The sequence below is a fragment of the Ambystoma mexicanum genome, chromosome 4q (genome assembly GCF_040938575.1).
Source record: "Ambystoma mexicanum isolate Mex_15411 chromosome 4q, UKY_AmexF1_1, whole genome shotgun sequence".
Lineage (NCBI taxonomy): Eukaryota > Metazoa > Chordata > Amphibia > Caudata > Ambystomatidae > Ambystoma > Ambystoma mexicanum.
In genome coordinates, this window is record NC_090928.1 from 261,417,372 (window position 1) to 261,441,546 (window position 24,175).

General features: G+C 47.9%; 1 protein-coding gene across 2 annotated transcripts in view; it reads right to left on the reverse strand.

Moving 5' to 3' along the window:
- AHCTF1 (AT-hook containing transcription factor 1) overlaps nucleotides 1-24,175 on the reverse strand; it is a 2,174,249-nt gene that overhangs the window by 1,828,085 nt on the left and 321,989 nt on the right. For both annotated transcript variants that reach the window (XM_069607832.1, XM_069607831.1), the window contains exons 9-10: nucleotides 11,957-12,089; nucleotides 11,404-11,585 (exon numbers count right to left, since the gene is read on the reverse strand). In XM_069607832.1, the coding sequence (XP_069463933.1) occupies nucleotides 11,404-11,585; nucleotides 11,957-12,089 (315 nt within the window). The remainder of the gene's footprint in view (nucleotides 1-11,403; nucleotides 11,586-11,956; nucleotides 12,090-24,175) is intronic.

The following is a 24,175-nucleotide window of genomic DNA, read 5'->3' on the forward strand; positions in this document are numbered from 1 at the left end:
AATAAGTTGTACTGATAAACTTTGATCTGTTTCCAAAAGTGCCCTTCGATGGAGGGCCAGATTTCACGAGGTAGGCAAAGGGCAGTTTACGCACAGTAGGTGACTGTCAGGCAATCTTTCTGTTAATAAAAATTAAGTACGGGCATTAATGAGAATTTTCTGAATTTTTCGATATATGATTTTGCCTTGTGTCTTCAGGAATCGTATTTTTGCTTTTATCACTGCATGTTGAAGGGTGTCATTTTTACTTGGGTTGATTGTCACCCCCAGGTATGTGGCTGTTGATGTTTGAAGTAGAGGTTGTTTCCCCAGTTACCATCGAAATGTTGCCTTTTTGGGTCTACCTTGAGTGGCTTCTAGTACTAATATCGTAGTCTTCGCAGTGTTAACTTTCAGATTATTTTTGGTTGTATAGTTGTTTAGAAGCTGCCATTTTCTTTGTAGACCAATTTGAGTTTGGTCTAGGAGGATTAAACCGTCCGTGTATAGAAGTCTTCCTAGTATTTGTTTATCTTCGGCGAGAAGGAGGAGTCTTCTTTGACTGCTAGGGCCATGTCGGATATGAATAATTTTAACAATTCTACTGCTAGTGGACATCCTTGTTTCAAGTCTTTGGTTGTTTTGATGTCGTTTGTTAATAGGCCGTTCTGGCTTAGCTTAATTCTGATAGTGGTGTTTGTATAGAGAGCCATTATAGGTTCATATAGGTTTTCTGGGCAATCCCAATGTCGGAGTTTTTTCCAAAGTAATGAGCGGTTGACACTATCAAAAGGCTTGTGCAAAGTCTACTAGCGCAATGTATGTTTTATTCTGGTTTTTCAAGGCTCTGATTTTTAAGAGGTTTAGGAGAAATACTTCAATGCACACCCTATGCTTTTACGAATCCACATTGGCGGTTATCACAATGATTTATTTACTCCAGGCTTTTAGTTGGTCTAACAAAAATGTTGCATAGATTTTACCTAGCACATCTAAGAGTGCTATAGGGCGGTGGTTATTAGGATCATCTCTTGAGCCTTTCCTGAAAATTGGTATAATTAGTGAGGATGTCCATGACGGAGGAAGTCTTTTGGTGCTGGCTATTGTGTCGAATAAGGTCTTACAGAGGATCGCCCATTCCTCCAGTACTTTCTTGATTATGAAGTTGATAAGCCCGTCAGGGACTGGAGCTCGTAAGGTGCTCAACTGCATGTCAATCTTCAGATTCCAGTCAGATGTTATTAATTTTCCCTCAAATTCTTGGTTTTTCATATCATTATGTCCTGGTTTTAATGGAGCAATTTGTTGACGTCTGGAAACTAGTGTATCTGTGCTGTTATTGTACAGACTGGAAAAGAAAGCTGTCCATACGTTTGCTGGTATAGGGTTGCAGGTTAGAGCCTATTGTTCTGTTATGGATACATTTACAATCGACCAAAAGTATTTTGTGTTCTTGTTTGCCAGGGTTTCCATCATTCTCTCAGCGTCAAGCTGCATTTACATATGTTTATGTGATATCTGCCAGTTTTTGAATCTGTTTTAGTTTTGCTATTTCAGCATGTTTAGTGCTCGAGTTCTTTTTTGGAGTTCTCGAACTGCTCTGTTTAGATTTTGTTTTTGGAATTTAAGTGCTGTGTTCGATACGTGCTTATGTTCAAAGGTTGGTTTCATATGCTTATTATTTTTCTGTTTAAACATTTGTAGCAAGGGCACACAGTTGCAGTCTAGGTTTCTTGTTGTGTTAGCTACTTTGTATGATTTCTTTAACTGATTAACTCCTTCAGATGTAATAAAGAGACAATTTCTACTTGCGAAGTTCGACTTGATGGGATTTTTGGTTCAACAGTATATTGAGCCAGGTCAGTGAGAGTTAAAGTAGACTGTGCTCACTTTTCTTGGTTTCATCTATCTCCAGATGGTTTGCCTTGTCAAGTAAGTTACCCAATACAAAAAGTAGTCTATAGTTGAGGACGAAAATCTGTTTCACCAGGTAGTTGCTGGCAGGCGATCCCCATTGATGATACCATTCAGCAACTGAAAGTTGCGGGCAGCAAGTTGTTTCAGGAGCATTTCAGCTTTCGCTGTCTTCAATTGCAAGTTATGGTTTGTTGTATCTTGTGTTCAGTGAATAAGGTTTTTTGGTAGGCAATTCGGATTAAAATCTCTGCAGATTGATTTTTTTGTTTGTCCAAAGTAGCTAGACATTCATCGAGATTTGTCATCATAGTCTATATTTGAGTCCCAGTCGGCTGATTTCCAATAAATGTTTGCTAGAATTAATGTTTCTTGTATTTTTTCCAATGGTCCATTTGTTTTAAGAGCAACAAACTGCATATTCAAGTTGGGATGGTAAATGGAATGAACCGTTAGGTTGGGGGGTAATGCGGCCAGGCCAAAAAAGTTTGAAGCCCACTGCTCTAGAGGCTAAGGTAAATGGATGGCTACATCTGATAGCACAAGCATCAAGGCTATCCATGGCAAAAATTGTTATAGTCCTGAAATTATTGTACATCTTCAATAACGTACCAATAGAACCCCCAAAACCTTTTCGGCAAAAAGCCAAGAGTCTGATGCTTACATTAATTTGGGTGGGCAAGCAACCAAGGATAGCTTATGAAACAAACAAAAGCACATAAATATGGAGGAGTAGACAATCCCAACCTGTATACATGTTATTTAGCAGCACAAGCGCAATATGCCACCAGGTGGTATGCCAGAGCACACGAATATTCACATGTTAGGATCGAAAAGGCAGTCACACACCAAGCCAATCTAGAATCCATTATATGCGGCAAAAGAAAACATAGTAGGATAGAGATACAAACATGGCAGTGTGGCTGTACTCCCATCTTTCTCAATATACTCTTGATATAACATTTGAAAAGCTATACAGGATGCACTTCTGTAGACTCTGCATACACACAATACAAGACCTATTCGTAGAGGGGAACCTAATCACCTTAGAGCAGCTATAGGGGAAAGGTGAATGGAATGAGATCATGTCCTTTCTATACTTAAGGTTAAAGCACAGACTTAAACGACGCATACAGAGTCTTCCGAAAGAACCGCCCAACTTGCATACTGTGAAGCAAATAAGAGTCAATATAGTGCAACATTACCAACCACAAACCTGAAGCAGGCTGAAAGATATCTGGGACCCATTAAGAAGATACCTAGACAAAAGAGAGGCCCGATTAGCGGTGGATATAACTAAGGGAATAGACTATGAAGTATCAAAAGCGGATTAGCTGAAGCTAATACACTAGGGGATCCCAAAACATTGAGGTATAGGTGAAAACTGAATTTGGAGACCAAGTAGTGGGGGTGAGTGAGGTTACAACTAGGGATAGTAAGCTGGTGGGGGCAAGAATGGTCAAGTCTCAGGGTCAGACACCTTACCAATAAGACTGCAAACTGGGATAACAAAGGTATAATGGAGCCTCATGGAACCAGGGGGGGGGGGGTGTTATTGAAGGTGACATTAACCTGGAACTTGCCCATGGGCAAACACAGGAACGCAAAGGGGAACTTGTAGGGTGGTCAGAAAATAAAGGATATGATTAACTTGTAATGATGAATGAATCTGCGCAAATATATGTAATCATGTGTTACTGCTGAATGAACTGTAACACTGTGCAGTTGTTTCTTAAATTAATGAGTTTGAAACTAATAAAAAGATTCTTTTTTTTTAATGAAACACTGGAAGGGCAACAAAACCAGTAGCCTAGATACAAGACAAACCGAAGGAAAACCTGTTCCTTCTATTCGGCTACCATTGTGGTAAAATGCTGCTGCTTAGAAAAAGGGAAAGAGCTATCAACAGTCATTAAAGAGACACACACTGCGATCAGCGATGTCGACCCTTCCGGCAGAAAAAAATGTAACTTGTCATGCAAGACCCTGCTTCGTGCTGGGGAGCTACCACTACAGTGGGAAGCTGCTTCTTTCACAAGTCGAGGATCTGCACAGTCCCAAGGCTGGATGACGACCAGTGCAGCAAGGGAGCCCAGGAAGATGCTGGGGAGCCCACAAGATGGACATTCAAAAAGCAGGAACCTAAAGCCGGGGATCATGACTGGTAGTTTCCAGAAGGACAGGGCCAGGGGTTGAAGCGCTGATGAAAGCCTTCTGGAGATCAGCAAAGGGACAGAGGATGGTTGAAGAAATCAATGCTGGATGGCTCGCAACCACAAGTTCCGGATCTTCTACAGGATGCTCCTCTTTGCAGGGGTCTTGGCTCCAATTAGAATGATGATATGATGAATGGTTAAAAGAGCCCCCCATTTATCCAGGAATCAAGCTGAAGTCACCCCCAAGCCCATTGACGGCAAGGGTCTGCACCATTCACACTGGCAAGGCTGTCCAATCATGGACACCCTCTGGCCAATGCATCTGCCTGGCAACAGACAAATTTTGTTATGGGTGTGGGCTGGGAGCAGATAGTCTCAGCTCCCACATCTGACCACAAACACAGACTGCCACTTTGCCAGAGAAAGCTGGAGCATTCCACAGGAAAGGGCTTACAATGTATGGCAAATCAGGCCCTTTGTGGGCAGGAAGAAGGCCAAACTACAACATGTGAAAAGGGCAGGTGAAAATCTCATGGCAAGGCCATATTATGATACATGGCTTAGAGCGGTAAAATGCAAAAGTGCCTGAGACTTTGATTCAGGGAGTTGGCGGGCATGGGCTTTGATTTTAGGGTGGGGGTCTTTGTCCCCCCCCCCCCCCTAACTTTCATGGCACACCATTTTATCCCCACTCATTTCGCTGGGGCACCTTTTCTTCAGAAGTCATGTCCCCCACCCAACATTTTCAGCAAAGTTACTCCACTGCTGGCGGGTGGCAGCTAATATTCAATTTTGTAATAACTAAGGGTGCAGAATGATTTAGCACATTAGTAGCCCAATGTAAGATTTGTTTTCTAATGAGTTTTCTTTTTTAAGTCCTACTCTCGCCATTTGGTTTAGCAGGCTTCTCTTCAGCGAAACTACGATGCAGGCCTTACAATGGCTGTTCTGCCCATTTGGGGTCTGTGTGAGCCCAAGATGATAGCAGTGGTTTGGACTGGCTTAGACCAGTTCCTGGCACTGGGCAGGCCATTACACTATATGGGGATGGGTCTGGGTGTTTGGCGTTTTTTGGGACCAACCTAATTGGCTGGTCTCCAAAACCTTTCTTTTAAATCCCCTAATGGGATTGGTGGTATGGGGTAGAAGCAAGCAACTGTGAGTGAAGGTATATGTAGGGAAAGGCCTGTTCCCGAGCTCAGTTCCGCCATAATTGTGCAAGGTGAGCAGGTCTGCTTACCTGCTATGGGATTTTCAGCCATTTTATGCAGTTGCTGCATTTTCAGGCCACCTTCTTGCCGTATTGGCTGGGTGTAGTGATTTGGGCATAGCTCGTGTTTGGGTTTTAGCCTGCTGGGTGTCATCCCTAAGATTTACTCGTCGTGCAACTGGTCCTCTGCTGAGGCCAACCCTTCCCATTCTGGGGCCACTTTCCGGGCAGTTTTACTACTGTTTAAAACGCCAGGTGTGCCGGCCCGATTTAGTGAGCTGCCGCTGCCAGGAGGATTGTTGGGACCAACAACATGCCATATCTGCTTTTCTGGATTGTCTCTGGTAATCACCACTGTGGTCCTGCTGCATGGGCCATATTTGCTGGTGTGCCATTCATGTTTACCTGCTGAGTAGTCCGAGTCTGACGTGTGTACGTCCACATGTAGCCACTCTGTCATTGATTGTACTTCTGGATGGTGGGTCCCACTCCTGTGCAGGACAATGGTGGTTATTTTGGGCAGTCTGGGTCTTATACCCCTGTGTGACAGGATCCTTTATTTGCCTTTTAAAAAGAAGCTGTTACTTAACAGGCTATTTCACTTTCTGGGAACCTACTTTCTTGAAACAAACACTAAGTACCTGAGATGGTGGGCTATTCATGATACTGACTCTCAGGGATCCCTGTAGTCTGTTCTGCAGGTCCCTTTACCTCATTTACACATTGGCTAACATTGGGGGCTGAATCCTGTTCTGCTTTTCTACTTCTGGTGCTACTTGGTCTCGAACCATCCCCACTGTATCTCTTCTGGTGTCTGCTCTGGTCAATTGCTTTTTTCTAACCGACATATCTGGCTTGTACTGTTCTTTTCTAGGGAGCACTGTTCTGAATATTGGAGCTCCTACACATGGCACTGCAAGTTAGTTACCTCGACTATTGCATTTTTCTAAGGCCCCATTGTTCCACAACAAGCCCGAAGAACTTTAGAAGCTGCCCCTGATTTAATAGGGATATGTACATCTTTGTATTACACTCCTCATTGGACATACATTGTTTCACTGTGGTTACTTTTTGACTCCTTGGTGTGTAATATGCCATTCCTGAACGAAGGACTGCCTTACTAAAATATATCCTGGACTTTGGTAGCCTTCCTGGCTGTGTTGAGCACTGTATTCCAATAAATGCTTCAATTTGCTTCACCTCTTCCATTCTATCTTGACCCCCTTTGGCCCCCTCTTAGCTCGCCTATCTTGTAACGGTCCCCCCCCCCCCCAACCTCCCTTTTTATATATTAATTTTTTTTTAACCAAAAACAAAAAAATATATATAAATAAATAAAAAATTGACCATTTTTTTTCCGACCATTTGGTTTCGACCAAATAGTCATTCGATCTTTTTTTTTCCACCAAATGAGCGGACACCTTTCCCAGTATGCACTCAGTCACACCAGATTTTCATAATTGCATTCTGGGTTCCTGAATGCTTTCTACCTACATTTTCCTGCACTTATAACTGTTTTAACACTTTTTGTACCTCTCTCTGCTGCCCTCTTCACTTCCATTCCTCCCCCGCTCTCTTTTTTCATGTTGCAGCACTTGCAACCCTTCCTTCACCTCCCCACCATTCCCCTGCTCTCATGCTTTAGCACTTGCACGTTCCGAATGTTTCAAGGCCTTTTGGGAATGTTTGTTTTTATTTTGTACCTTTTCCCCCTTCATTTCCCACCTTGTGTCTTGATACGCCTCGAAAAACACATTTCCTGTATAGTTTGCATTACAAATAACCAATAAATTATGTTATGCACACATTTATAATGTACAATACTTATTTCGGAATATAGCAGGAAACCTGTGATAAGTTGTGCATGGTACCATTGAAGCCCGACTGGTAATCACCACGGTATGTAATATTGTCTAGGAGTCCATTTTTTTAAAACTTAGATCTGAAAATTAATTATATTTCTGATCTCCTAGGATTGGGCCTACATTTTTGTTTAAGGAGCGAGTAAGGCCTTCACTGGCAATTTACTGTTTTTATCTACACAGTGGATCTAGTATGTGTTCTGTGAAACCAGAGTACTTATTGTGAGAACCCACTCTACTGAGAATGAACACTCAACACTGTTGAAATACCTGTTCTATGGGAGGTTTCCCACTCAGGAAGGTCTACAACCAAGTTTTAGCTCACTGTACCTTTCACAGAAACAGCAAACCCAGACACGTGGACCCCTTGCTCACTGTGCTTTAGAGAGGCTCAGCTTCACCTCACTGAGGAGGCCCAACAAGGCTGAAACACGTGTCTGGAGTTGCTGATGGTACTCTTTTTCAGAGGAGAATTGCCTAGCATTTTGGTGCTGGACTGCCCTTGGAGGTAGAACCAGACTGAGTGTAAATGTAATTGTTGAAAAGAAAATGAGAAACACCAAATTTTTGTACATTTTTCTTTTTTAACTGGGGGGGGGGGGGGGTGGTGGGGGGGGCATCCCGACCCAATTGAACCCCTTTATCCCACTACCCTTTATTTAATTAATGGTCGCAGTGTTTTTCAGTGATTTTGTCCACTCTGAAATGTACCAGTTACGTTGCAGATATTTTGACTGGATAATTCTTCTCTGTGAAAAGCGAGTGGAAGAGATTCCATAGAACAGGGTAATTGACCCATGTTCGTTCTCAATAGAGGGGCTCCCACACTCTTGCTTTAGTTATTTTTCCCATCATAACTATTTTGTGCATGACCTGTGTGGCGGGTCAGAAGAAGGACACAGACTCTGATCTTCCATTTTTGTCATATTCTTTATTCAAGAAAAAGTAAAAACTCTTTACTTTCCCAGATCTATGGATTTTCCTTGTCAATGGTCAGTTAATCCAAAATTAAGATCTGTTCACTGTCCAAACTAATCTAACCTGGCCCTACCACTACCAAACAAACGGAGGCACAAGAGAATTAACTCCTTTCTTCTGTGGGCTGATTTCTTAGCAAGATTCCTTTCAATAAAGTACTCACAGGTAGTTCTTTGTGATTTGGCAAGATTACTATGCTATATTATGTTATGCTATGAAGGATTACTATGTTATGCTATGCCATGCAATGCAATACTAGGCTATGTTATGCAATGCCATGGTATGCTACATTAGGCTCTCCCATATAGTTAGGCCTCAGACCCTCCATGTCACCTCCTTCGGTCTGCTCGACACAGAGCACCCCACACAGGCCCAAACCCCTCCTAGGGCAGAGGACACGTCAGACCTTTCCTTCTGCTTATTCTCTACAAGTATAGCCGTAGCCCTGCATATGGGGGACAACAGAAGAGGTTTCTGTGAATGCTGCTTATTCATAATACAACACGATGTCCCCACAGGGCTGCGTCACAGGTCACAAGTGAGATGTCGACAATTCTTGCCAAAGAACAGCAATATCGTGTCAGGTAACACTCCCATTGCAAAAGCACTGAAACACATTAGTGTTTGCCTAGGATATGCATTATAAACTGTCACTCTAGGGTGGGTGCCCTAGAGAGAGCTCTGTGTGCCAAACTACTTTAACAAATGCATGCTGTGTTTGCTGCTGATCCCTCTGTATGCCATGTATATGCAATTTAGTACTGGAAGCTTGATTTACCATCAGTCTGTCTCTCCCCTCCCTCGTCTGCTACAAGGCTCTTGGCCACCACATGTGCGACTACTTTTATCAAGTCATGAAGTTCAGGTATTGGGCTCATCAACATCTCGCTCCCTTTTAATCTGTTCTCTTTGTTTTGTTCCATCTTTTAGTTAGGCACTCTGCTACTCTTCTGCGGTTAGTCACAGTTGATTCTCTGTATTCAACGTCAAATACTTGTCTTGACATGGACAAACATTTCCAGCTACCATTTTTACTCTTATGTATTTCCAAGACTGGGTCTTTATCGGGACAAATAGGAAGATTGCAGCAATGATTCTTCCTCTCATCCAACACTTGGGTTTTTACTGGCACGAGTACGAGTGCTCCAGTTATGATTCTCCCTCTCTTTCAATACTTCTTTCCTCGGACGAGTCTGAATGCTCCAGTAATGATGATTCTCACTCTATTTCAATACTTGATCTTCACTGGGTTGAGTATGCCCATTCCCCCAATGATTGCTGGTCGCCAGAGGCGTAGCCAGAATTGTCTAACAAGTGGAGCCTGAAGCTAATGCAGTTGGGCCCACCACATTGGCATTAACATCTATACATGTTCACACAGTGCTCCTGAGTGGGCAATTACAGGATTTTGGTGGGTCTTGCCCGCTCAGGCCCTATCCTGTCTAAACCTCTGCTGGTCCCCATTCTGGGTCTACCGTTACCTCTCAAGTTGGGGACAACATCACCGGGTCTCGGCTGAGATTGGGGTTTCTTACTTCGGGTTGTCTGTGCCTTTCACATCGAGTTTTATGAACAGCCTTCACCTTCTTTCTTTCTCGTCGGTCAGGTCCCCTGCTGTGTTAGTGGGATCAGCGTATTGTCTGTACCATCTGGTTCAACGCAAAGCATTAGCGGTCACGCCACTGCCGTCCTTCAGCTCGGGATGCCTTTGCTTCTCAGGTTTCTCGCGGCTTGCCTGGTCCGCGCCACGGCTCTCTGGAAGATTTTTCCAAGTTACCCGTCAACCCAGAATGCTGCACGTCCTGCGTCCCTCCTATTCCGCTCGACCAGCTGGTTTGAAATTCCCCGTCTTCTTCCTCTCCTATGACTCCACCTCGTAGATTTATGACGAAGGTCTGGGACTTCCCCCAGATTAACGACAAAGTAGTTCTTTGTCTGATTTGTGCTCTGCATTCCTCTGTGGTTTTCTTCGTCTCAGTATCAGATAAGTATTTCCATTCAGGTATTCTCACAGATTCTACATCATACCAAACATTAACTTGTTCTTTAGGTTGCCTTCTGGTATATTTTCATAGCAGTGGGCTACAGGTGGGCTGGTTAGGGAGTTCCTCATCGGAACAGGAGTCCTTGTGCCCACAGGGCAGTCTCTCCCGGTGAGGTCCCTCTTACATCTACCCCTAGGGAGGGTATTGCATAGTGGGCTCGCCTCTCTAGCCTCACAGAGAAAGGCTCCCCCTGTGGAGAAGTGACTGAATCCTGAAATTCATCACACCTTATAAAAAAGTGCATATATTTTCATATACCAGTGAGGTGTATTTCTATTTGGTGTTTGATGGGATTAATTACCTCCCTGCTAATCTTCCACTGTCTGGTCTTTCCTTTAGGGGGGGCTCACTGTTCTACCATCAGGTTAGAGGATTACATAACCATTGTCAGAGGGTGGCACAGAAATCTCCCCAACAGTGAAAACAGTCAAGGAGAATTGTCCATCGTAATTTGAGGAGGCTACATAGAAACAGCACTAAAATTGTCCAATCAGATGGTTGCCTAGTATGGAATAGTCTTTAAATGAATGCTGAAAAACTGAACCCGGGGAAGGAACAGAGGTCATGTTCAGACGTGAGACTCGCGATATAAAAATCATCCTTCGCATATCAATTATATTGAAATAGTTTTGATGTATCTACTGTGGGTCTACATTAGAATTATAAAAATCTTTTTTTAAAAAAGAATAAAAATAAACAGGAAATCTGATGGATAGCACACCAGACAAAGCAGGGCTTTCAATTTACTTCAAAAAGTGGAAAATAAAACAAAACACTTCTTTTCGCAACCAAGGTTTATATAGCTAATCTTTACCTTTTTGTGATTTGGCGGAGGCAGGTAACGATTGGAGGAAGCATTGCAGATTGGGGGAAAAGAAAGACAAAGAAAGAAAAAAACTAATTTGGTACCAGGTGCACACCAGAAAAAAAATGAGTCAATCCCTTCATATAAAGGCACAGTACAGCACGAGCTAAGCCATCAGAGGGATTAAGGGGGAGAACAGGAACTTACAGGGAAACCTTTGTGCCATAAGATCTTCACACACAAGAGATGACACTTTGTTAAATCAGGTAGCATTAACAAAATGTACCATGTACACATGTTGCACAATGCTAGGTCCGTACTGCTTAGTTCACGACACTCCTGCTTTCCTTATGTGTTTAAAGGAGTGCCATAACAGAAATTACACTAATGGCCTTGCAATACATCAGAGTGGTAAACATAACATAGACCAATCTACAATTAACTTGATACATACCAAAGTTATAAGTGCTTGGATTAAAAAACTGTTCAGGCGGAGGGTATGAAGAAGGCATTCCACGGCTTAGACTCCGCTCATGTACCAAGATGTCCAATAGGTAATGTGGAGATGTCATAGTCACCACAGCATCCAATGACCATAATGTGAAATAAGGACAGTTATGAAGAAATTCCCCTGGCCTTAAAAGAAAATGGAGGTACAAAAAAAAAAAATAAACACTGAAAATGAACCCTGTGCATAAAAACACTTTACTATTGCAACAATAACCAGGTGTTTTAGCCACAATGTGGCTAGATGCCATAAAAATGGCCAACGTAAAGTTAGACTAGACCAATTACATTACATACATATTTAAAAACACATTTACACAAGTGAACTTCAGACTTCTAATAACCACCACAAAGCATGGTTTCCAAATGTATGGCAATACAGTACAGAAAACAAGTACCATTTCAAAGGGAAAGCCCAGAAAAAGTGCAAAGTATTCTTTATTTAAAAATATCCCATTTCCTAAGAGAACATGACAAACTTGCAACAAAACAGTTCTTACCTTAAAGAATCTGGCATCTGAGCATGATACCATCGATTTATGTCAAATACAGCCAAATACGTAGAAGGCTTGCCCTGTCCGTATATGTTGACTTGCCAGCTGAAGAAGCAGACACTGGTGTCTGGGGATATGGCTGAAAAAAAAGGAACATTCTGTATTTTTGGTAATGTGTTGCTATTTCTTAGCTAAACCTGCTCACTTCCATCAACTTGCTCCCAAAAATATAATCAAACTGCAGCACAATTCTTGAACTCATCCATATTTACAGTCATAGTTCTAGCGGATATCTGCAGATATTCCACACATCTACCTTCCACAAGGTGAAGGCTTCGGTACATCCACTGTCTGCAGTGAGGAGAAAATGTTCTAGTTTGCAAAGCATGCCTCAAAGCAATTTCGCCATATAATGAGAATTCTCTAATGCATTGGAAGCAGAAGCTGCTCATACTGCCAACATCATACATCTGCTAGTCAAAATTAAAAAAGGTACCGGTCCATACTATACTTGCCAGCAAGCTGTGTTATTGTTCATGCTTAGCAAAGTCTCTGTCTGTAATCTTTGTAGGCGTACTTAACTGAAGACTAGCCCCAGGGACTTCTATAAACCTTAATAGACAAACCTACACTGGCCTCTGGTTTAGTGCAACAGCACCCATCTTGCACCAGGCCCTGGACTGATGAGTAAAATACTGCTAGGACCTTCCCAGACGTTTATGTGCCTGGTTCAGAAGATCAATCCACACCTTGGTTCCAGGGCTTTTCTGTATGCCGACACTCCAAGAGGTAAACAAATGGATGAGTTGTCAAGGCTGTACTCAAAAGGAGAGGGGTGAACAAAAAGGCAGAGGGTTACCATAAAACAGTACACTATAAAGAATAATTCACAAAGTATAGTTATATGGCTTTGGCAAATATGTTTATGCCAAATTTTCACATGAGTAGCTCTCATGATAGTCTTAGGGGTAGTGACTTCTTCAGATATTAAGTTTTCTGAAAAGGTACCTTAGCCCAGTTTACTGGCTTTTAGTTCAGCGATTTAAAAAGTTTCAAAATCCCAATATAAACCAGCAGGTTAAACCCAATCCTGCAGTTCTATTGAGATTGAGGTCACTGAGAAAAATGGAATGATTTCCTGTGAGTGCATCCCAGTAAGACAATGCATCAGGTGCTTCCTCCGGGGGATGTAATTCGAGAAGGTGATCTCAACCCAGCCAAGAAGGTGGTGAGCTTTCATCCACTCGCTCAAAAGAGCCAGTAAGACTGTTCGCGATAAAGTCCGCCTGGAGTGTTTTAGGTGTTTGGTGGAACCTGCGGCGGGAATCGGTGCCTGCAAGCGAAGTCTTTCTTCCATTGCCATCAACCAGCGGAGTGGGAGAGCCTGTCCTTTCTACATAAACCCCAGTACTCGCAGAACGTGCAGAGTGCCTGGTGTGTTTGGGGTGTTATGGGTGAGGTTTGCCTGATCCAGGCAAGTTAGATTGAGGAACGGCTATGTCCAGGCTTTAATATCCTCCTTGCTCGCTCCCTTTCTACCAAGCGCTTCTCGTTCTTTCTGGAGGACACCCACAACGCAAAACGCATTACGTCCGATCAACCAAGGTCGGAACCCCTCTTCCCTCTGGTAAGTGCCTTTTACTCAATGGCCTCTGACTGCTGGACAGTAGGAAATTCACACACATGAAAAACAACATCCCTCGAAGGTATGGCCTGCGTTCCCACAGCCCGGTCAAAAAAAAATAAAAATAATTTAAAAAAAAATCTGTGGTGCCAATGAAGAGCCCTCCCCAATAAAGGAAAAAAAAAAAAAAGACTATAAAACTACTAAAACTAAACACAGACTTCTGAGGTGGCAACAGTACTGTTGGATGCCAAGGAGAGTCACCTGGCAAACCTTTCAAAGAAAGAAAGTACTCCTGTCTGCTCCCCCTGCATTCACAACATTATATTTTCACAACTGTATATATTCCTTGCTATTATTATTGTGTACATGTGTATGTATATATCATTATTGATGCAACTAATCTTTGCAAATTAATGTAACTGCTCCGCCTTGTTACCCTAGGGTATTCTGGCGCATTACAAATAATAAATAAACATACATTGACAATAACATCGATAATGGTTCTCCAGCATGAGGTCTGGCATGGATGCACATGCTCATGAATATTCCCCGTCGTCAGGATGGGAATCCTCGGTAAAGAAAAAAACTGTTTCGTTTCTTAACTGTCTTTCTACTAATAACCAATCACTGGTCTCTGGGTCATACTGCCCCCAGCCAATTACTGCCCTCTACCTAAGCCCCTCCTCTGGCAGCCATCTTCAGATTTTTAATACACGTTCAAGTGTTGGGAGTCCTCGTGCTATAGCTCTCGAGCTTTTACTGCGTTTTGCTTTTTTCCTAAGAGTTCTCATTTTTCAGTCAATTCGAGCCTCAAGCTCCACCGATTCTTCTTCCGATCAACAGAGAACCGTTTTGAAATTTTTCTACGCCCCTCAAAATAGAATTGTCATCGAGTCTCTCTTCTTGGACGATTCCGGAAGATCTTTGAAGCCTACCCCACTTGGGCATGGCCCAGGACAAAGGAGACAACGCCTGTTGGATCAAAGCTCTTTAGGATCTGCCCTGGATGTGGATTACAGAATGTGTTCAAGGAGGATGAGCACTCCCGGTGCTGCCTTCACAACGACAAGTCGCACGTGGAAGAGGACTGCGTGTTCTGTAAGAACACATCTGTCCGGACATTGAAGGACCGTCAGACTCGACTCACTAACTGGCTGGATGGGAAGAGCCCAGCAGCAGGTGAGAAGAAGTCATCCGAGCGGTCTTCTAAGACCATTGAGGGCGCTCCGGCAACGGGAGCTCAATAAAAGGCAAAGCACTGAGTCTGCGGGCACCGGGAGCGCCGTTGGTTCGAGCTCCTCGGTTGCCAGGTAGGGCGCAATGTCCCCAACGCCATCAACCACGAGCCAACGCTCTGGCTCGGAGAAAAGGAAGTCGGAGAACCCGGGTACGCTTCGGGAGAAGCCCTGGTCGATCCAGACGGAAAAAAGCCAAAGAGGTGGGGGGTGAGGCGGTGACCGGCCCCATAAGGTGAAGGCCCCAGACGTGCCCACGGTCGTGAAGGCCCCGATTCACCCGGCGAAGGCCTCGATTGAAGGAGTCGTGGCCACCCTGGCGAAGCCTGTGGAGGCTACCCCAGTGGAGACGACTTCCGGGCCTAGGGTTTCCCTGCCACCCTGGAGGGAATCATCTTTTCAACCTATCGAGAAGACTCCCGTGAAACTCCGGGACGGGAAAGAGTGGGGGGCACGGTAGCCATAACGGACACAGATACCACCTCCAAAGATGAGCTGGCTGGCGTCAAAAAGATCCTGGACAAGAAGTTCGAGGAAGCCAGGTCCTAGGGGAGGGATCCCAACAAGGCAGGCGAAGAGAGCAACGGTGGGGCTGACTAGGAGCAGCGGGCCTCTGAGGAAACAGAGGTCCCCGCACCCCAGCCGTCGCTCCCGTCGCAACCGATGCCTATACCACAGAACAACTTGGGAGCAATCTTGATAGCTATCCAGACCCTTTGTATGGAGATAAGGACAAGGTTGCCATTACCCCCAGCGGACGATCCAGTGGCGCCAGGACCGTCGGGGAGCCCACCAAACAAGCGGAGGCGAATCCATCCTCCCCCTCCTTTCCAGCCTTCACCTACATTCCCTCCACTGAGGGAAGACGGGAACGGAAACGTCAACGACGGTGGTGACGACGGGACAGATCTCCCATCACCCCCTGCCCGGGCTCCCCCCAACCACCCCAATCCCCCAACGAAATTGGCTCATTTCGCACCATGATCGTCAGGGCATCTGAGCTTTTCCAGCTTTGTCCCGAGGAACAGAAGAAGGAGGGTTTCCTCTACCAACGACGGGAGGCGAAGAGGAAGACCATCCTCTCAGTACCATTACTAGACGACATCTGGGATGAAGGACTGTCACTGCTGAAGAACCCGTCTACGGCTCCTGCGAAGAGGGACCGGTACGAGAAGAAGTACCGGGTCCCAGGCTCCGCCCCTATGTGCCTCAGAGCTCAGCCGTCCCCGGATTCAGTGGTCTCCGTGGCGGCCAAAAAGAAATCGGCTGGGGCGACGGCATCAACTTCAGCTTCTTCCCATCGCCGTCCGGTGGGGAAGTGGGAAGTCATGGGACGAGTCATCTCGTCGGCGGCGGCAACGATCAAAGCAGCCAACGCCTTCGCGATCGTGGCACGCTATGACATGGAGCTGTGATTCAAGATCGCTCCCCTAATGGATTTCCTTCCAGACAAGAGGGCGGAAACCCTTGAAATCCGAGGTGGCTTCGGACCACGCCATCACGGTGGCCACGGACATCGCCGACATTGGCTTTCGCCAGATGGGCAAAGGCGTTTGCCTTCGCGGTTGGCTCAAGGCCACCGACTTCCGTCAGGACGTACAGACCAGGGTACTGGACATGCCCTTCGACAGGAACAACCTGTTCAGCAAGGCAGTGGACGAGTCATTGCAGGCCATCAAGGCGGACACCGATACGGCCCGGGCCTTGGATTCTCTCCAACGACGGCCGTCCTTTCGGACCTCTGGAGGCAAGTCTCAAGGTGCCTCCAAAGGATTAGGTGGTGGTCCCGCGTCGTACCGCCAGGCGTCCCGCTCCTCATCGCAGGAAGCCTACATAGGCCGTAACAAGGCCGGAGGAGGACGTCGTCGTCAAGGAGGCCAAGGTGGCAAGGCCTCGGCAAAGCAAGACTGAACCGTCCGTGACATCGGGCCCCCACACGAGCACCCCGGTGGGAGGCCGATTGGCGAATTTCATCAGCGTGTGGGAGTCCATCTCCACCGACCGTTGGGTGCTAGATGCCCTGGCCCACGGCCCACTCTGGAATTCCAAAGAAAGTGTCCCCGTCTGCCACCTGTGGCCAGGAAGGAAAACCACATGCCACAGCTGCTTCTGAAGGTACGAGCAATGCTCAAAAAGGGTACAATAGAACTCGTGCCAAAGAGGCTCCGGAGTATACACGCGGTACTTCCTCATCCCAAAGAAGACCGGCGGCTGGCAGCCCATTTTAGACCTACGCCACCTCAACAGATACATCAAATCCCAGAAGTTCAGGATGGTCACCCTTCAGCACGTGCTGGGACAATTGGAGGAAGGCGACTTCCTGTCATCGCTGAACTTGGAGGATGCTTACTGCCACATCCCCATACGCAAAGGACATCGAAAGCTACTACGGTTCGTGGTCCAAGGACGGCACTACCAGTTATAGGCCCTGCCCTTCGGGTTGAAGTCGGCACTAAGGGTCTTCACCAAGTGCCTGGCACCGGTGGCAGCGTGGCAGGTAACTTGTTCAATCTTTGCCTCAACTTTAAGAGACATTCCCTGTGTCCCACTTCAATCCGTTTTGACAACATCATTGGTTTGAACCTCTCTGGTAGTCCTAATCTAGAACAACTGTTAACTTCGTCTGACTCTTGCAGCAGCGAAAGTGAAGAAGGGGTGACCATCTTCTCACATAATGACTCCTTTGGCTCTCAGGCTCTTCAGACCACTCGCTCGGCTCAAACAAACTCCATCTTAGCCAACTAAGCATTATTAACACTTTGTACAAACATTACGGCAGAACAGTGTGAGCTGAATTTAATATTGGGCAAAGTTGACATTAACCTCGACAGCAATGACAATCTCCAGATGCCAGTATTCGAGCGACCTTGAGACACCCAGATCTCCATACTACCCCAAACCTGGCCCCACCCCAGCTGGTGCTGCATTGGGCGAGCAGCAAATGGTCGACTTAACGTGCCCATCGCATACTATTGGCCCTGCGTCGCTTTTTTCATCTCATACTAACATTAGTTCTCGGTCCGTTTTTTCATCGTTAGTCTATTCATCTCTATTCAAAAGCTGAAACAGAAGTAGTTGCCCTTGAGGCACTATGTAATGAGATATTTATGACCTATAGTCTGGCCATTCTCCACAAAAGACAACAAAGGAAGCCCCAGCCTGCCCGCTAGTATACGACATCTACAAACTTCTTGCCCTCGTGGCTAGTTTGGGCATTACATTTATGGGAAAACCAGCACCGAACCTTCGTCAAACCATCTTCACAAAAGTCCAAGGCAATAGCTCTATTAAACAAGTTGTACTGGAGGGCCCTTTGGATAAAAGGGTAGGCCTTGACAAATTGCCTTCTATAGAGAAAGTCTGGAGCGAATCATTGACTTCCACAAACCCTACACAATTGGAGATTGCCCAGGCAACGCAAGCCAGACCCCCGGCACAGTTTGATACCTTTGTTCCCATTGGCATCTCAACTCAAATGCAGGCTCCTCCGCAGCAGCAAACTACAGCAGTGTCTTCTCGTGCAGCTTTACCTCTAAAAACTACTTTCCCTTGTTTGACTTTCCCAGCTCTGGTGCCATATGGCAACTCCAACCTTGCCACACCTTGGGAGCCTTCAATCCATCTCTCATTAAGTAAATGGGTGAGGTTGGAGTGGATAGTCGAGTCCCTTTCTTAATTGCACTTTGCTGTTAGACATTTGGAGCAATATCCCCCGACTTTCATCTATTCCCAGCAATGATCTATCTTACATCGAGCTCCCTAGAGCAGAGAGCCCTACCAATTGGGCACTGATTTAATGCGCTTCTCCAGCAATAGTGTCACTTCTGTGAACCTGTGCAGGAATGTTCCAAAAACCTGGGATTTAAGTGCACAGTGTGCCACAAGCAAATGTTTAGAGTGGCCAAGCAAGATGACCCTTTCCTACCCATGCCAACACAAATTTGCAATAAATGTACAGCTGTACAAGCCCCAGAGATCCAGTCTGCGGGCTGCCTTCGATGACTCCAATATCCGTTCAAAAACCAGAAAAGAGATTATTTGCTGGGTTCCCGATTCACGTGACAGGGACAACTATTAACGATACTCTCCATTCAATTTAATCAAATGGATTTGCTGTAACACACACGGTTATTGCTCATTCCAGGTTCACCATCATGTGGTGGAGTTTTCATCCTTCATGAAACTTGACTTCTTTCTCGGTGGCTATGGAACAAGTTACTTACCTGTAACTGTTCTCCAGCATGGCTCTGGCATGGATTCACATGCTCATGAATATTCCCCGTCGTCAGGCCGGGAATCCTCGGTAAAGAAAAAATCAGTATCAGTTTCGTTTCTGATCTGTCTTTCTTAGTAGTAACCGATCACTGATCTCTGGGTCATACTGCCCCCAGCCAATGACTGCCCTCTACCTAAGCCCCTCCCCTGGCAGCCATCCTCAGATTTGGTAGCACATAACTGGCAGTATGACCAAGTGAAGAGCCGCAGAGGGGAAGGAGGGAGGGTTCGCATGTGAATCCATGCCAGACCCATTCTGGAGAACAGTTACAGGTAAGTAACTTGTTCCTTCTCCAGCACGGGGTCTGGCATGGATTCACATGCTCATGAATATTAAGAATACATAGCAGTATACACATGCACAACCACAGGAGATGGCAACAGGCTCAACATTAAGCAATACAACAACTCAACATTAGGCATCTCTTACCTCCTCACCAGGCTCACCTTAAGCGAAGAGGTTGCGCAGCACTGCTTGGCCGACCCTGGAGTCCCAATCGATGCAGTATAATCTTGTGAAGGTGTGCGTCGACTTCCACATAGCAGCCCTGCAGATGTCAAGCAAGGGCACACCAGACAGGAACGCCGTGGTAGCAGCAATCGCTCTAGTCGAATGGGCTCTCGGATGGGCGGGCGGCGGCGGTCGGTTTGCCAACCGGTGACAGTGCATGATGCAGCCGGAGAGCCATCTGGAAATGGAAGCCTTCGAGAGAGCCTTCCCCTGATTCACAGGTCCAAAGTTCACAAACAGCTGTGATGTCTTCCGAAAACTCTTTGTGCGGTCCACGTAGAACTTCAGCGGTCTAGCCACATCCAGCGAGTGCAAAGTCCTCTCGGCCGGCGACGGGAAGAAAACTGGCAACACCAAGGGCTCGTTGAGGTGGAAGTCTGACGGCACCTTGGGCATAAAGGAGGGGTGCGTCCTCAGCACCACCCTCGTGTCGTGAAAAGTCAAGTATGGAGGCTTGCAAGATAGGGCCTGGATCTCTCCCACTCGTCGTGCGGAGGTGATGGCCACAAGAAATGCTGTCTTCCAAGACAGGAACTTCAACAGCGCTGAATGCATAGGCTCGAATGGGGCACTAATGAGCCTGGTCAGCACCACGTTGAGCTCCCACGCCGGGGCAGGTGCCCTCACCGGCGGGAACGATCGGAATAGTCCCTTCATGAATTCCTTCACCAGGCGATGAGACCACAAGGACGCCCGTCCTGTAGTTCGGCTGTATCGGGAAATGGCAGCCAGATGTATCTTGATGGAGGCGTGAGCCAGTCCAGCTTTGGCCAGTGACAGTAGGTAGGGCAATACTTGAGGGGCGTAATCCGCAGAGGGTTAAACTTCTGTGCACGGCACCGGCACCAGACAGAGAACCTCTTCCACTTATGTCCATAGCATTTGAGAGTTGAGGACGCCGTGGCTTTTGCAAGAACCTCTCTGCAGTCAGCCGGGATATCGTACCCTCCAAACTCTAGTGCTGCAGGAGCCAAGTCTGCAAGTTCAGCGACTCTGGGTCATGATGAAGAATGGCACCTCCTTCTCTGGAGAGAAGATCCGCGTCCGTCGCCAGCTTGATAGGTCGGGACGCTGACAAGTTCAGAAGGTCCAGGAAACAGATCTGTCTCAGCCACGCCGGTGCGACGAGGATCATCCTGCACCTGGACTTCTTGAGCTGGTTGATGAGACGGAGCAGCAACGGCAACGGAGGGAACGCATACAGCAACAGGCCGTCCCAAGGGAACGAGAAAGCATCGCCCATGCTCCTCGGTTGTGCGAACCTGCTGGCAAACCTCTGGCACTTGGAGTTCGTCGCCAACAGGTCGATCGGGGATTTGTCCCACAGTTGAAAGAGCCGATCCACCTGGTCCTGGCGTAGTTCCCACTTGTGGCACGAGCGCAGCTCCCTGCTGAGTGAGTCGGCGATGGTGTTTTTTATTCCTGCCAGGAGGAAGGGAACCAGAAACATCCCCTGGGCGACGGCCCAGTGCCACAGATCCTCGGCCTCCTTGGATAGGGCTGGGGATCTGGTGCCTCCCTGCTTCCGGATGTAGAACATTGTGGTGGTGTTGTCGGTGAAGATCCTCACCACTTTGCCCTTGAGTGACGGAAGGAACGATTTGAGCGCCCAGAACACGGCTCGTAGCGCCAGGATGTTGATGTGAAGAGACCTCTCCTCCGGGAGCCAGAGGCCTCTTGCATGGATATCTCCGGTGTGGGCCCCCCATCCCTCCAGGGAGGCGTCCAACGTTACCGTCTCATGATACGCCGGGGCCTGAAAGTCCATGCCTGCCGCGAGGTGCGCACGGGCACCCCACCATCGAATCGCTCGACGGAACTCCTTGTCGAGCGGGATGCTGTCTTCGAAGCTGCCCGCCGCTTGAATCGAGCGGGTGTCGAGGAACTCTTGCAGCGGATGCATCCGAAGTCTGCAAAGGGGCACAAGGTAGATGCATGAGGACATCATCCCGAGGAGGGACTTGATGGACCACACTCTGGCCACATCCGTGGCCAACAGGCACTGCACCTTGCCCAAAATGGCTTTCCTCTGACGGAGATGCCAATCGCTTCACTGTATCGAGCTTCGCTCCCAGAAACAGTGGCACCTGCGACGGGACCAGATGGGATTTGGGGTAGTTGATGGCGAATCCCAGCTCCGTGAGCAGGCGGACGGTCCTCGCTGTGTGTTCGACGGAGAGTTCCCTTGACGGATTAGCCAGTCATCCGGGTAGGGGTAGACGTGGATCCCTTCAAGGCGCAGCCGTGCCGCCACAGGTGCAATGCACTTGGTGAACACCCTGGGTGCTGACTTTAATTCGAACAGCAGGGCTCTAAATTGGTAGCGACGCCCCTGGACTACGAATCTGAGGAACTGTGTCTCCTTTTGGAATGGGGATGTGGAAGTAAGCATCCTCTAGGTCCAGTGACGATAGGAAGTCACCCTCCTCCAGCTGTCCCAGCAAGTGCTGGAGGGTGCCCATCCTGAATTTCTGTACCTTGATGTACTTGTTCAACAGACGCAGGTCCAGGATGGGGCGCCAACCGCCTGTCTTCTTTCTGACGAGGAAGTATCTTGAGTATACTCCGGAGCCCCGGAGCCTCTTGGGGACGAGCTCGATGGCACCCTTCTTGAGCATCGCCCTTATCTCCAACAGCAGTTGAGGGACGCAATTCTCCTTCCTGGCCACGGGAGGAATGCGAGGACACTTCTTTTGAAATTCCAGCGAGTGTCCCCGGGCCAGGGTGTCCAGCACCCAACGGTCGGTGGAGATGGACTCCCACACGCTGATGAACTTCGTCAGCCGGCCTCCCACCGGGGTACTTCGGTGGGGGCCCGATGCTACGGCTGGTTCAGTCCTGCTTGGAAGAGGCCTTGCCGCCTTGGGTTCCTTGCCGACGGTGGCAAGACCTTCCTTGCTTGCCGCGGCCTCTGTAGGCCTCCTGGGATGAGGAGCGGGCCGCCTGGCGGTAGGTAGAAGAGCCGCCGCTGGATCCCTTGGAGACTCCCTGTCTGCCTCCAGAGCTCCGAAAGGGCTGCCGTTGCTGAAGGACTCCTAGGGCTCGGGCTGTTTCCGTGTCTGTCTTAATGGCCTGGAGGGACTCATCCACCGTCTTTCCAAACAGGTTGTTGCCGTCGAACGGCATGTCCAACACTCTGGTCTGGACGTCCTGGCAAAAGTCTGTTGCCTTGAGCCATCCTCGCCGTCGGAGGCAAACCCCGTTGCCCAGTTGGCGAAATCCGGTATCGGCAATGTCCATTGCCACCGTTATGGCATGATCCGACGCCACCTCTCCTTCCTGCAGAATCTGTAGGGCCTCCGCCCTCTTGTCCGGCAGGAAGTTATCTCTAACCAAAGCTCCCTGTCGTAACGGGCCACAATCGCTAAGGCATTAGCCGCCTTAATCGTCCTCGCCGCCGACGAGATGACTAGTCGTCCCATGAAGTCCAACTTCTTGCCCTCGCTGTCCGGCGGGGAAGTGGAAGTTGAAGCTCTGCACATGCTGCTTTCTTCTTGGCCGCTGCCGAGATGAGAGTCCGGCGTGGGCTGGGCCCTGAGGCACAAGGGGGCGGCATCAGGGACCCGGTACTACTTCTTGTACCTGTCCCTCTTGGCGGGTGTCGTAGAAGGGTTCTTGAGGCTAGCCAGCCCTTCGTCCCAGATGTCGTCGAGCAACGGCACCGCGAGGACCGTCTTTCTCTTGGCCTCTCGTTGTTGGTAAAGAAAAAACCTTCCTTTTTCTGTTCCTCAGGGCAGAGCTGGAAGAGCTCGGATGCCCTGGCTATCATGGCGTGAAAAGAGCCAATTTCATCGGGCGGAGAGGCCCGAGGGGGGGTGATGACGGGATGTCCGTTGTGTCATTGCCGTCGTCGTCCGTCTCTGTATCCTCCCGGGGGTCCGGCGAGGGGGATGAGGGGTCCACAGGCCTTGTGGGCACAAAGGGCAGAGCTGGGTGGACTCTCCTCCGCTTGTTCGGAGGGCTTCCTGACGGGCCTGGTTCTGGATCCTCCGTCGGGGTCCGTGGTAACCTCGTCCTTATCTCAGTACATAAGGATTGGATCGCCAACAAAATGGCCGCCGAGCTATCCTGGGGCTCGGGTAATGGCTGCGACGGACGGGATGGCTGCTCCACTGGGCCCTCGTCGTCGCCATCGTCGCTATCTTCGATCACATCAGCGGGAACCTCCCCCTGGGATCGAACCTTCTCGAACCTCTCGTTGAGGCCTTTCACGGTTTCCACCAGATCCTCCTAGGAGGCTAAATCCGAGTCCATAATGGCCACCGCCCCCCTCTTTTTTACGCCGGGGTCTTCACGGGGGTCTTAACGATGGTCTGGAAAGAGGATTTCCTCCGCGGCGGCAGGGAACCTCTGGGCCCCGAGGCCGCCTCCACTCGCGTAGCCTCTGCCGGCTTTGCCGGGTGGATCAAGGCCCTCACCACCTTAGGTGTGTCCTGGGCCTTTGCTTTGGGGGAGGGACATTGCCTCGCTCCCCCTCAGCTCCCTTCGAGATCGACCGGGGCCTCTCCAGAAACTTACCCGGGTTCTCAGCCTTCCTCTTCCCCAAACCAGAGAGTTGGCTCGTGGTTGATCGTGCC